The sequence below is a fragment of the Dipodomys spectabilis genome, unplaced genomic scaffold (assembly GCF_019054845.1).
Source record: "Dipodomys spectabilis isolate Male_0828 unplaced genomic scaffold, ASM1905484v1 ptg000004l, whole genome shotgun sequence".
Lineage (NCBI taxonomy): Eukaryota > Metazoa > Chordata > Mammalia > Rodentia > Heteromyidae > Dipodomys > Dipodomys spectabilis.
Window position 1 is genome coordinate 10,492,654 of NW_024870681.1, and position 12,458 is coordinate 10,505,111.

The window sequence follows — 12,458 nt, forward strand, 5'->3', positions numbered from 1 at the left end:
TGGCTCAAGTGGTAGAGCACTAGCCTTGAGCTGAAGAGCTGAGGGACAGCAACCAGGCCCAGAGTTCAAAAAAAAAAAGGGCTGGGAAGGTGGCTCCATGGTGGAGTGCTTGCCTTGCATGCATGAGGCCCTGGCTCCATTCTTCAGCACCACATAAGCAGAAAAAGCCAGAAGTGATGTAGTGGCTCAAGTGGCAGAGTGTTCGCCTTGAGAAAAAGAGCTCAGGGACGGTGCCCAGGCCTGAGTTCAAGCCCTATATCCAACAGACCAAAAAAAAAAAAGAGCATATTTCCAGGACTGAAACTGTGAACTCACTTAAGAAATACTAAGAAATACTCTACTTAGAGGAAAATGACCTCTATTAGGGCAGTATTTTAAACAATGCTGATCCCGAGGATCCTATTTCATTGAACAGAATCTATCTGTACAGCACTTTGTGAACTAAGATGCCAAAGCCCAAGAAGAGGCAATGATTTGAGTACCTTCTTAATCAGCGTATTGTTGTTGACTTTGATATCGATGTTAATGGGGGTGTTAGGAAAGGCTTCAAAAACTTCCTCCAGTAATGGAATTCGGGTATCCTTTCCTTCACATTGGCATGCTGAGAAGGCAAGATTTTTAAAAGAACTTTCATTTTAAAAAGAACTTTTTTAATAATTAGAAAAATTAAAGTATGCATTCATTAATATATAACATCCACAAAATGAGACATAATTTATTTCTGATATAGTGTGCCTATAGATTTTAACCTGGTCTTTTATCTATTTATTTGGGTGCTGGTGGACTTGAACCTGCTTCAAATTGTGATCCTAAGAGGCTGGGAATGTGGCTTAGTGGCAGAGTGCTTGCCTCTGGGTTCGATTCCTCAGTACCACATAAACAGAAAAAGCCAGAAATGCCTCTGTGGCTCAAGTGGTAGAGTACTAGCCTTGATCACAGAAGCTCAGGGACTGTGCCCAGGCCCTGAGTTCAAGCCCCAGGACTAGCAAACAAAACAAGCTGTGCTTCTCAGATCTCAGCCTCCTCAGTAGCTAGGGTTATAAACATGAGTCATTAGTGCCCCAATCCAGCTCTGCTTTTTGCTGATTATTTTGATTATCTTTTTTTTTTTTTTTTTTGGTCGGTCGTGGGGCTTGAACTCTGGGTCTGGGCGGGAGCACTGTCTCTCAGCTCTTCAGCTCAAGGTGAGCGCTCTACCACTTGAGCTACATCGCCACTTCCGGTTTTCTGGTGGTTTATTGGAGATAGGAGTCTCAAGGTCTCTCCTGCCTGGGCTGGCTTTGAACTGTGATCCTCAGATCTCAGCCTCCTGAGTAGCTAGGATTACAGGCGTGAGCCACCAGCGCCTGGCTGGAGACTGAATCTTATGAACTTTTTTTTTCTTTGGCCTGGGGCTTGAACTCTGGACCAAGGTGCTTTCCTGAGCTCTTCAGCTCAAGGCTAGTGCTCTACCACTTGAACCACAGCGCTCTTCTGGCTTTTTCTGTTTATGTGTTGCTGAGGAATCAAACCTAGGGCCTCACACATGAGAGGCAAGCACTCTACCACTGAGCCACTTTCCTAGCCCTCCTCTGAACTTTAAAAATCAGGATGGTCTCAAACTGTGATCCTCTGGATCTCATCCTCCTGAGTGGATAAGATTTCAGGCGTGATTGTACCTGGCCCTATTTTGATGATTTTTTTTTTTTTTTTGGTCAATTGTGGGGTTTGAACCCTGGGCCTGGGCACTGTCCCTCAGTTCTCCAGCTCAAGGCAAGAGCCCTACCACTTGACCCACAGTGCCACTTCCTGTTTTCTAGCGGTTTATATGAGATAAGAGATTCATGGACTTTCCTGTCCAGGCTGGCTTTGAGCCATGATCCTCAGATCTCAGCCTCCTGAACTGCTAGGATTACAGGAATGAGCCGCCGGCGCCTGGCTTATTTTGATGATTGGCTGGGTTTACAGGTGTAGCCAACAGCTCCCGGCTGTAGTTTGTCTTGATAGGGTATTTTCCTAGGTTGGTCTCAAACTCATGATCCTCTTGCCTCCACTTCCCAAGTAGTTGAGATTGCAGATGTGCACCACCCCACCAGGTTTTCATAGTCTTCTCTTTGCCTTTAATCAGGCACATAATATACAATATATATTATAGAAACATTGCAGGCCAGGCACTGGTGGCTCTAGACTGATGCTTAGCTTTGAGGCTTTCACCAGGAGTATTACTCTTTCAGGAAGGGTCACCCAAGGGTGAGGTTTCTAGGTGAGGCCAGAAAAGTCAAGAAAGGACAAGTCCAGGTGCTGGTGGCTCATGCCTATAATCCTAGCTACTCCACAGGCAGAGATCTGAGGATCGAAGTTTGAAGCCAGCCTGTGCAGAAAAGTTTTCATGAGACTCTTATCTCTAATTAACCCCTCAAAAACTGGAAGTGGCTCAAAGTGATAGAGTGCTAGCCTTGAGCAAAAGAGCTCAGGGAGGCGCTGGGAAGGTGGCTCAGTGGTAGAGCGCTTGCCTTGCATGCCTGAGGCCCTGGGTTCGATTCCTCAGCACCACATAAGCAAAAAAGAAAAAAGCCAGAAGTGGCGCTGTGGCTCAAGTGGTAGAGCGCTCGCCTTGAACTGAAGAGCTGAGGGACGGCGCCCAGGCCCAGAGTTCCGGCCCCACGACCAGACCCCAAAAAAAAAAAAAAAGAGCTCAGGGACAACACCCAGGTCTTGAGTTAAAAAAATATATATTATTAAATTTTCCCCTTCAATCCAAAACTTTAGTTCCATTAATTTGTGAATAAATAAATTTTGTGTGTGTGATTGAACTCAGGTTCTGGGTGCTGTCCCTGATCTTTTGTGCTCAAGGCTAATGTTCTACCACTTGAGCCACAGCTCTCTTTTCTTTTCCTTCCTTCTTTCCTCCCTGCTTCCCTTCCTCCTTCTCTCCCTCCCTCCCTTGGCAGTACTCAGGTTTGAACTCAGGACCTTGTACTTGCTAAGCAGGACCCTGCCAACCCAGTAGCCACATTTCAAATACTCAAAAGACATGTAGCAATTGGCTACAACATACCACTAAGAACAAAAATAGAACTTTCCCATCACTGCAGCAAGTTCCATTTGGTCAAAGCAATTTTAGCTAAATGAAATTTTATTGTGTTCTAACTATAGAAGAACTAATATAGTCAAAGTAATTACAATTGGGAAATAGCAAGTTATATGAAAAGATCAACTTAGAAAAATGTCACATGCAAAGCTGGGAGTGGATGGCTCTCACAGTTTGAAACTAGCCAGCCCAGGCAGTAAAGCCCTTAAGACTTTTTTTTTTTTTTTTTGGTCCTGGGGCTTGAATTCTGGACCTGGGTGCTGTCCCTGAGCTCTTCAGCTCAAGGCAAGTGTTCTACCATTTGAGCCACAGTGCTACTTCCAGTTTCAGGTGGTTAATTGGAGATAAGAGTCTCAAGGAGGGCTGGGAAGGTGGCTAGTGGTAGAGCGCTTTCCTTGCATGCCTGAGGCCCTGGGTTCCATTCCTCAGCAACACATAAGCAAAAAAAAAAAGCTGAAAGTGGTGCTTAGAACAAGAATCCTCAGATCTCAGCCTCCTGTGTAGCTAGGATTACAGGCATGATCTGAGAGCATGAGCCACGGGCACTTGGCTCCCTAGAGATGCTTATCTCCAATTAATCACCAAAAGGCTGGAAGTGGAGTATAGTTCCAGTGATAAATGTGCTAATCTTGAACAAAAAAGCTCTATATAGTGCCCAGGCCAAACCCCAAGAGAGGTTCCAGAAAAAGAAAGCCAAGCCACAGTGAGCAAGCGAGCCAAAGCGAGCAAGTGATCAAGAGACAGAGACAGAATGAGAGAGAAAGGTCAAACAAACTTTGGACCAGCTAAGTGACACACACATAGCCACACACGACTGTAATATAGGTCATTGGGGGTGTGGCACAAGTGATAGAGTGTTGCCTAGCAAGTACAATGTTCTGAGTTTTATCTCTGATACAGAAAATAAAAAGGAAGAAAGGAAAGGAAAGAAAAAAAGAGAGAAAACATTTAATTCATTTAATTACTTCTCCAATAAAGTGTCAACCACAAAGAGAGCAAAAGCCTTGACATTCATATTCTCCTAAGAGAGGTTAGTTTAAAGAAAACTAAACAAGAATTCTGAGCAGGGGAATAGGAGAAAGAGAAAAAAAAACCAGAATAAACATTCTGACTCATCTGAGTTGTGTTTATGGTACTCCATATTTACCAGTTTCAAGTACAGTAACCTTCTCCTTTGAGATTTATCTAAAATCAATTAAAGACCAAAGGCAACCTAAATAAAAGCTTATATTCTTCATAGTTACCTAAAACCAGAGCACAAAGGGTATATTATAAATAGCAATGAAGGATGGATGGTCCAGAGGGAAGGACTGTACTGAAGAAGTTGGACACTGGCCTATAAGGGGAACCTAGTTTCAAATTCTAGCTCTGTCATTTACATGTTGTATGACCTTGACCAAGTTGATTTCCATCTTTTTTTTTTGTTGTTGCCAATCCTGGAGCTTGAACTCAGGGCCTGACTCTGTCCCTGAGCTTCTCTTGCTCAAGATTAGCATTCTACCACTTGACCACAAGCGGCACTTCTGGTTTTTCTGTTTATGTGGTACTGGGAATCGAACATAGGGCTTCGTGCATGCTAGGCAAGCACTCTACCACTAAGCCATGTTCCTAGCCTAATTTCCATCTTTAGACTTCCATTTCCTTATTTATAACAGAAGAGAAGATTAGATTAAACTCAAAGGTCTCTTCACATTCAAAAGTTTTATGACTTTATGAGGGCTATATAAAAGAGTTTTCTTCCCTTGAAACCTTGGCAGGTATAAATATAAACTACTAAAATAAAAAATATGTTTTCTTTCTTATTTTTTTTTATCGGTCGTGGGGCTTGAACTTTGGGCTTGGGCACTTTCCCTGAGCTCTTCAGCTCAGGCAAGCACTCTACCGCTTGAGCCCCAGCACCACTTCCGGTTTTCTAGTGGTTTATTGGAGATAAAGAGTCTCATGGGGGCTGGGAAGGTGGCTCAGTGGTAGAGCGCTTGCCTTGCATGCCTGAGGCCCTGGGTTCCATTCCTCAGCACCACATAAGCAAAAAGAAAAAAGCTGGAAGTGGCACTGTGGCTCAAGTGGTAGAGTGCTAGCCTTGAGCTGAAGAGCTAAGGGACAGCGCCCAGGCCCAGAGTTCAGGCCCCATGACTGGACCCCCCCTCAAAAAAAAAAAAAAAAAAAAAAAGAGTCTCATGGACTTTTCTCCCCAGGCTGGCTTTGAACTGTGATCCTCAGATCTCAGCCTCCTGAGTAACTAGGATTACAGGCGTGAGCCACCGGCACCGGCAAAATGTGTTTTCTTAAACCAACATAACTTAATGATACTTACACTTGGAGGGCAAAACCAAATAAACATCAGAATTAAATAACTCTTAGTTCAGGCTTTGTAAAATTACATTGAACAACTTTATTTTACTTATTTGTGGTACTAGGAAGCAAACCTAGGGCCTTGTGCAAGTACTCTACCAGTATGCGGCATCACTAGGCCTATGCTGGTCAACATTCCAGTGTCTTTTGAAATATAGGATCAACAGAACCTTTACTACAAAAGAAAACATGCAATAAAGCGATAACCTATAAAATAGGACAAATATTACAAATAATACAAAGCCTATAGTTGCATTAAAAAAGTATTCAATATTGCTGGGCGTGGTGGCACATGCTTTTAATTGCAGCACTTGGGAGGCAAGAGGAGTGAATATTCAAAGTTGAGTGAATATTCAAAGTCAGCCTGGGCTAGATAGCAAGACCTTGTCTCAAAAAAATTGGGAAGTGGGACAAGAAGAAGGGAAGAGAGGGAAGAGGAAAGGAAGGCAAGGAAGGAGAGAGGGAGGGAAGGGAAGAGGAAGTGAAGTACCATTATTCATCAAGAGCAATAAAGACCAAAATCAGGGCTGGGAATGTGGCTTAGTGGTAGGATGCTTGCCTAGCATTCAAGAAGACCTGGGTTCGATTCAGTATCACATAAACAGAAAAACCCGGAAGTGGCCTTGTAGCTCAAGTGGTAGGGTACTAGCCTTGAGTAAAAGAAGCTCAGGGCACTGATGGCTCAGGCCTGTAATCCTAGCTACTCAGGAGGCTGAGATCTGAGGATCATGGTTTAAAGCCAGCCCAGCAGGAAAGTCTGTGAGACTCATCTCCAATAAACCACCAGAAAACTGGAAGTGGCACTGTGGCTATAGTGGTAGAGTGCTAGCCATGAGCTGAAGAGCTGAGAGACAGCACCTAGACCCACGACCAAAAAAATAAATAAATAAAAATAAATAAGAACACACATTCTACCTATGGTTTATCCCCCTATTGTCACTGTATTTGATTTTGGTACCCTGTTGTTGTATAAATGTTTATCTGAATTAGGGAAGGGAAGGGAAACAACAGAATGGTGAGACAAAGGACAAGTGGGAGCCAATGCATCAGTGATATTCACAAGACAATTTGTTGGAAATGATCTGTACAACTTAGGGGGGCATGGGGCAGAGGAGAAGGAAATTAGGAAAAATGAGGCGGGGGTAACAAGTTTGACAAGAAATGTATTTATTACCTTACTTATGTAACTGTGACTCATCTGTACATCACCTTGACAATACATACACACAAATACACACACATGCGTGCGCGCACACACGCGTGCTTCTTAACATAAATGAATATACTTTACTATCAGTGTTTAAGCTATAAATAAGAAATGTTACCTCTTTGAAATGGGACATCCAGTTTACCAAGGTAAGGTGGGAGCTCCTTTAAAAGATAAGATATAAAATAGTTAGCTCTCAAAAAAAAAATATATATATATATATATTTGTTGGTCATGGGGCTTGAACTCTGGGCATGGGTGCTATCTGTCAGCCCTTCAGCTCAAGAATAGTGCTCTACCACTTGAGCCACAGTGCCACTTCTGGTTTTCTAGTGGTTTATTGGAGATAAGAGTTTTATGGACTTTCCTGCCTGGGCTGGCTTTGAAATCAGATCTCAGCCTCCTGAGGAGGTAGGATTAAAGGCATCAGCCACCAGCCCAAGGCTCTAAAAAATTCTTTTTAAATAAAATATTTTAACATCTTGCTTCTTAAAAACAACAACAAAAAAAAAAAACTGCCAGGTGGCCATGGTTCATTCCTATAATTCTAGTTATTCAGGAAGCTGAGATCTGAGGATCCAGGCCATACTATGAGACTCTAATCTCCAATTAAACACCAGAAAGCAGGAGTGGCAGAGTGTTAGCCTTGAGCCAAAGAAGCTCAGGATAGGGCCCAGGCTTAAGTTCAAGGCACAAGACCAGCCCCCTAAATTAATTAGTTAATTAATACAGGCCATTTCTCAATAATATGAGAAACTTGAATAAGAAATATGCCTGTAGGGGCTGGGAAGGCGGCTCAGTGGTAGAGCACTTGCCTTGCATGCCTGAGGCCCTGGGTTCGATTCCTCAGCACCACATAAGCAAAAAGAAAAAAAGCCGGAAGTGCCGCTGTGGCTCAAGTGGTAGAGCGCTAGCCTTGAGCTGAAGAGCTGAAGGACAGCGCCCAGGCCCAGAGTTCAGGCCCCAGGACCAGACCCAAAAATTGTAATAGACAATTCAAATTAAAAAAAAGTAATAGCCATACAGAAATAAAACCACACTTTTTTTATTGGGAGGGGGAGCAATGCTGGGGCTTGAACTCAAGTATTTGCACTTGCTTTGAACTGTGATTCTCTACCTTCCTAAGTAGCTAGGATTACAGTCATGAATCACCAGTACTGGCTAAGTCCTTGCACTCTTTTTTTTTTTTTTTTTTGGTCCTGTCGTGGGGCCTGAACTCTGAGCCTGGGTGCTATCTCTCAGCTCTTCAGCTCCAGGCTAGCGCCCTACCACTTGAGCCACAGCGCCACTTCTGGCTTTTTTTTTTCTTTTTGCTTATGTGGTGCTGAGGAACCGAACCCAGGGCCTCATGCATACAAGGCAAGCGCTCTACCACTGAGCCACCTTCCCAGCCCTCCTTGCACTCTTACTTGGCTCTTCCATACAAGGTTGGTGCTATACTATTTGAATCATACCTCCAAATTCCAGAAATATCTTCAAATATATTTTTATATATTTATAACCAAATAAATGCTAATTAAAATTGGACCTATAAGTTAGCAAGACTTGGTCTATTGACTAATAACATTCACAGTAAAACAAGATGTAATTCTTTCTTTTGTCCAATATCTAATAGTGGAAGATTAGTTAAAAATAACTAATGCCTATGCCTATAATCTTACTCACAATGCTGAGATCTGAAGACCATGGTTTGAAGCTAGCTCTGGAAACAAATCCCGAGACTTTAAATTTTTTGGTTGGTGGGTCCTGGGGCTTAAACTCAGGGCCTAGGTGCTATCCTTGACCTGAGTTCTTTTGCTTAAGGCTAGCCCTCTCCCACTCTGAGCCACAGCTCTACTCCTGTTTTTCTGGTGGTTTAATGGAGATAAGAGTCTCCCAGACCCATGTAATTGTAACCCCTCTGTACAGTATTTTCACAATAAAAAAAAAAAAAAAGTTTCCCAGAACTGGACTTTCCTGCCCAGTCTGGCTTTGAATGATGATCCTCAGATCTCACCTTCTTGAGTAGCTAGGATTATAGGCATGAACTACTGGTTGCTGGCTCCTAGAGACTTTTTTTTTGTCAGTTGTGGGGCTTGAACTCTGGGCCTGGGCGCTGTCGCTGTCTTCAGCTCAAGACTAGCGCTTTACCACTTAAGTCACAGAGCCACTTCCAGTTTTCTGGTGGTTTACTGGAGTAAGAGTCTCATGGACTTTCTTGCCCAGGCTGGCTTTGAATCATGATCCTCAGATAGTGACTGAATCACTCAGCCTCCTGAGTAGTTAGAATTACAGGCATGAACTACCTGAACCTGGCTTCCTAGAGACTGTTATCTCTAATTTTCAAGCAAAAAGCTGGAAGTAGATGTGTGGCCCAAGTAGTAGAATACTGGATTTGAGCCAAAAAGCTAAGGGACAATGCCCATGTAATAAGTGAAGACATTTAAAATATGAAGAATAAGTATGGAATCTGTATCACTCCAAGCTCATGACATTCTGGAAAAGGCAAAAAGTATGGAAACCAAAAAAGAAAAAAGCCGGAAGTGGCGCTGTGGCTCAAGTGGTAGAGCCCTAGCCTTGATCTGAAGAGATGAGGGACAACATCCAGGCCCAGAGTTCAGGCCCCACGACCGGACCCAAAAAAAAAAAAAAGCAACAACAAAAAAAACTATGGAAACCAAGAGGCTTCGAGAGGAGGATCACAGTCCATGCCAGCCCAGGAAAAAAATGTAAGAGCCTATCTGAAAAGTAAATAACAAAACACAAAGGGCTTGCGGCATTGTTCAAGTGGTTCAGCACTTGCCTAGCAAGTGTGAGGTCTTGGGTCCAAACTCCATTACCACACACACACACACACACACACACACACACACACACACACACACACACACACACACACACACACACACACACACACACACACACACACACACACACACACACACACACACACACACACACACGATAATAGCCAGGCACTGGTGGCTCACACCTATAATCCTTGCTACTCAGGAGGCTGAGATCTGAGGATCATGGTTGGAAGCCAGCCCAGGCAAGAAGGCTCTCGAGACTCTCATCTCCAATTAACTACCAAAAAGCTGGAAGTAGAGCTCTGGCTGAAGTGGTAGAACACTAGCGTTGAGCACAAAAGCTCAGGGATAATGCTCAGGGCAAGTGCAAACTCCATGAGCAGCAAAACAAAACAAAACAAAATGATACTAGCTTATCATATATTTTTACTTACACAATACTTGAGATCAGAGATGTTTACATTGACCCCAGTCGATCTCTTTAGATTCTCATCATGTGACACTACAACTTGTTCATCTTTTGTGATATGGCAGTCCAGTTCTAGCATATCAGTTCCAATTGTAACTGCACTAAGAAACAGAGAATGACATTCTGAAACATAAGTATATTATTACATCTGATACATGTAATAATTCAGTTATAAATCCAAAATATTCCATAATACTGAAATAGCTCCTCAAAACACCATTTGTCATGACTTCTTTCTTTTTTTTTTTGGCCGGTAGTGGGGCCTGAACTCTGGGCCTGGGCACTGTCCCTGAGCTCTTCAACTCAAGGCTAGCACTCTACCAATTGAGCCACAGCACTACTTCCGGCTTTTTCTGCTTATGTGGTGCTAAGTATTCGAACCCAGGGTCTTATGCATACTAGGCAAACACTCTACCACTGAGCTACCTTCCCAGCCTGTCATGACTTCTTGATGGAAAAAAAATGTCCTAAGTAATCTTATGATAAGTGAATCATATTGCCTCCTTTCTTTTTTTTTTTTCCTCTTGCTGGTCCTGGGGCTTGAACTCCAGGCCTGGGCACTGTCCCTGAGCCTCTTTTGCTCAAGGCTAGCACTCTACCACCTGAGTCATAGTGCCACTTCCAGCTTTTTCTGTGTATGTGGTACTGAGGAATCAGACCCAGGGCTTCATGCATGCTAGACCAGCATTATCCTATTAAGCCACATTCCCAGCTCAATACTGATTCTTTTTTTTGTTTTTTTTTTGGGGGGGCCCAGTTGTGGGGCCTGAACTCTGGGCCTGGGTGCTGTCCCTCAGCTCTTCAGCTCAAGGCTAGCGCTCTACCACTTGAGCCACAGCGCCACTCCTGGCTTTTTTCTTTTTGCTTATGTGGTGCTGAGGAATCGAACCCAGGTCCTCAGGCATGCAAGGCAAGCGCTCTACCACTGAGCCACCTTCCCAGCCCCTCAATACTGATTCTTTTCCAACAACCAGCTATCTTTAATTCTAGCAACCCAATATAAACAGTAAGAATACTAATACAGAAATTTTTTGGATGCCAGTTACTGATATGCTATGTTATATACCTCTTAGCATGATAAAACAAAACTTTTTTTTTTGGTCGGTCATGGGGCTTGAAGTTGGCCTGGGCGCTGTCCCTCAGCTCTTCAGCTCAAGGCTAGCGCTCTACTACTTGAGCCACTGTGCCATTTCCAGTTTTCTGAGTGGTTTATCAGAGATAAGAGTCCCACAGATGTCCTTGCTTGGACTGGTTTTGAACCGGATCCTCAGATCTCAGCCTCCTGAGTAGCTAGGATTACAGGCGTGAGTCACTGGCACCCAGCTATAAAACTTCAAAATAGAAAATAAATGACACCATTAGACCAGATACTCTGTAAAGTTCCTTTTACTTACAAGATCTGATAAAGACTGGGCACCAATGGCTCACCCTGTAATCCTAGCTACTCACTAGGCTGAGGCTGAGATCTGAGGCTCACAGCTTGAAGCCAGCCTGGAAAAGAAAGTCTTATCACTAATTAACTACCAAAAAGCCAGAAGTGGAACTGTGGCTCAAGTGATAGAGTGCCAGCTTTCAGCAAAAAAGCTAAGGAACAGTACTTAGGCCTTGAGTTCAAGCCCAAGTATTGACCACAAAAAACAAAATCATGACTACTAAGAGGGTGTACTTGAGAGCACAGAGAGTGGAGCCTCTGCCATTTCCTCGGGTGAGTGATTTAGCTTATGACTCTACCTTATCCACAAGCTGTGATAATACTAGCTCTGCACATCTCTCACTCATACTGCATACTCCAAGAAGTGGCATGCTTCATTGCTATATCTCCTTCTTTCTCAAATGTCCTCCAAATAAATATACAACAAAATTATAAAAAATAAATAAACTGAACAGGACAGGCAACTCACAAGTAAAGATTTCCAAGGCTGGGAAGGTGGCTCAGTGGTAGAGCCCTTGCCTTGCATGCGTGAGGCCCTGGGTTCGATTCCTCAGTACCACACATAAGCAGAAAAAAAAAAGCTGGAAGTGGTGCTGTGGCTCAAGTGGTAGAGTGCTAGCCTTGAGCTGAAGGGCTGAGGGACAGCGCCCAGGCCGAGTTCACGCCCATGACCGGACCCAGAAAAAAAAAAAAAAGATTTCCAAGTGGCTATAAAATGTATAAATAGAAGTTCAGCATCAGAGCTCACGAGGGAAATATAAACCATAACACTGAGTGTCAGCAACTAGACCTTACAAACTGCTAGAGCAAGTATAAACTGGTAAAATATCTTTTTAAGCTGTGCACCAGTGGCTCACTCCTATAATCCTAGCTACTCAGGAGGCTGAGATATGAGGATCGTAGTTCAAAGCCAGCCCAGGCAGGAAAGTCCAGGCGACTCTTTTTTTTGGGGGGGGGGGAGGGAGAGGGGAAGCCGGTCGTGGGGCCTGAACTCTGGGCCTGGGTGCTGTCCCTCAGCTCTTCAGCTCAAGGCTAGCGCTCTACTACTTGAGCCACAGCGCCACTTCCAGCTTTTTTCTTTTTGCTTATGTGGTGCTGAGGAATCCAACCCACAGCCTCATGCATGCAAGGCAAGCAAG

The 12,458-nt window shown here is 43.7% G+C and overlaps 1 protein-coding gene across 3 annotated transcripts in view; it reads right to left on the bottom strand.

Annotated features, from left to right (window-relative positions):
- Positions 1–12,458, bottom strand: part of Gdpd1 (glycerophosphodiester phosphodiesterase domain containing 1) — a 34,009-nt gene that overhangs the window by 12,331 nt on the left and 9,220 nt on the right. For all 3 annotated transcript variants that reach the window (XR_006149289.1, XM_042691994.1, XM_042691985.1), the window contains exons 3-5: positions 9,853–9,988; positions 6,748–6,793; positions 483–601 (exon numbers count right to left, since the gene is read on the bottom strand). Coding sequence is in view for 2 of the 3 variants with exons in the window: in XM_042691994.1 (XP_042547928.1) it covers positions 483–601; positions 6,748–6,793; positions 9,853–9,988 (301 nt within the window). In the remaining variant the exon portion in view is untranslated. The remainder of the gene's footprint in view (positions 1–482; positions 602–6,747; positions 6,794–9,852; positions 9,989–12,458) is intronic.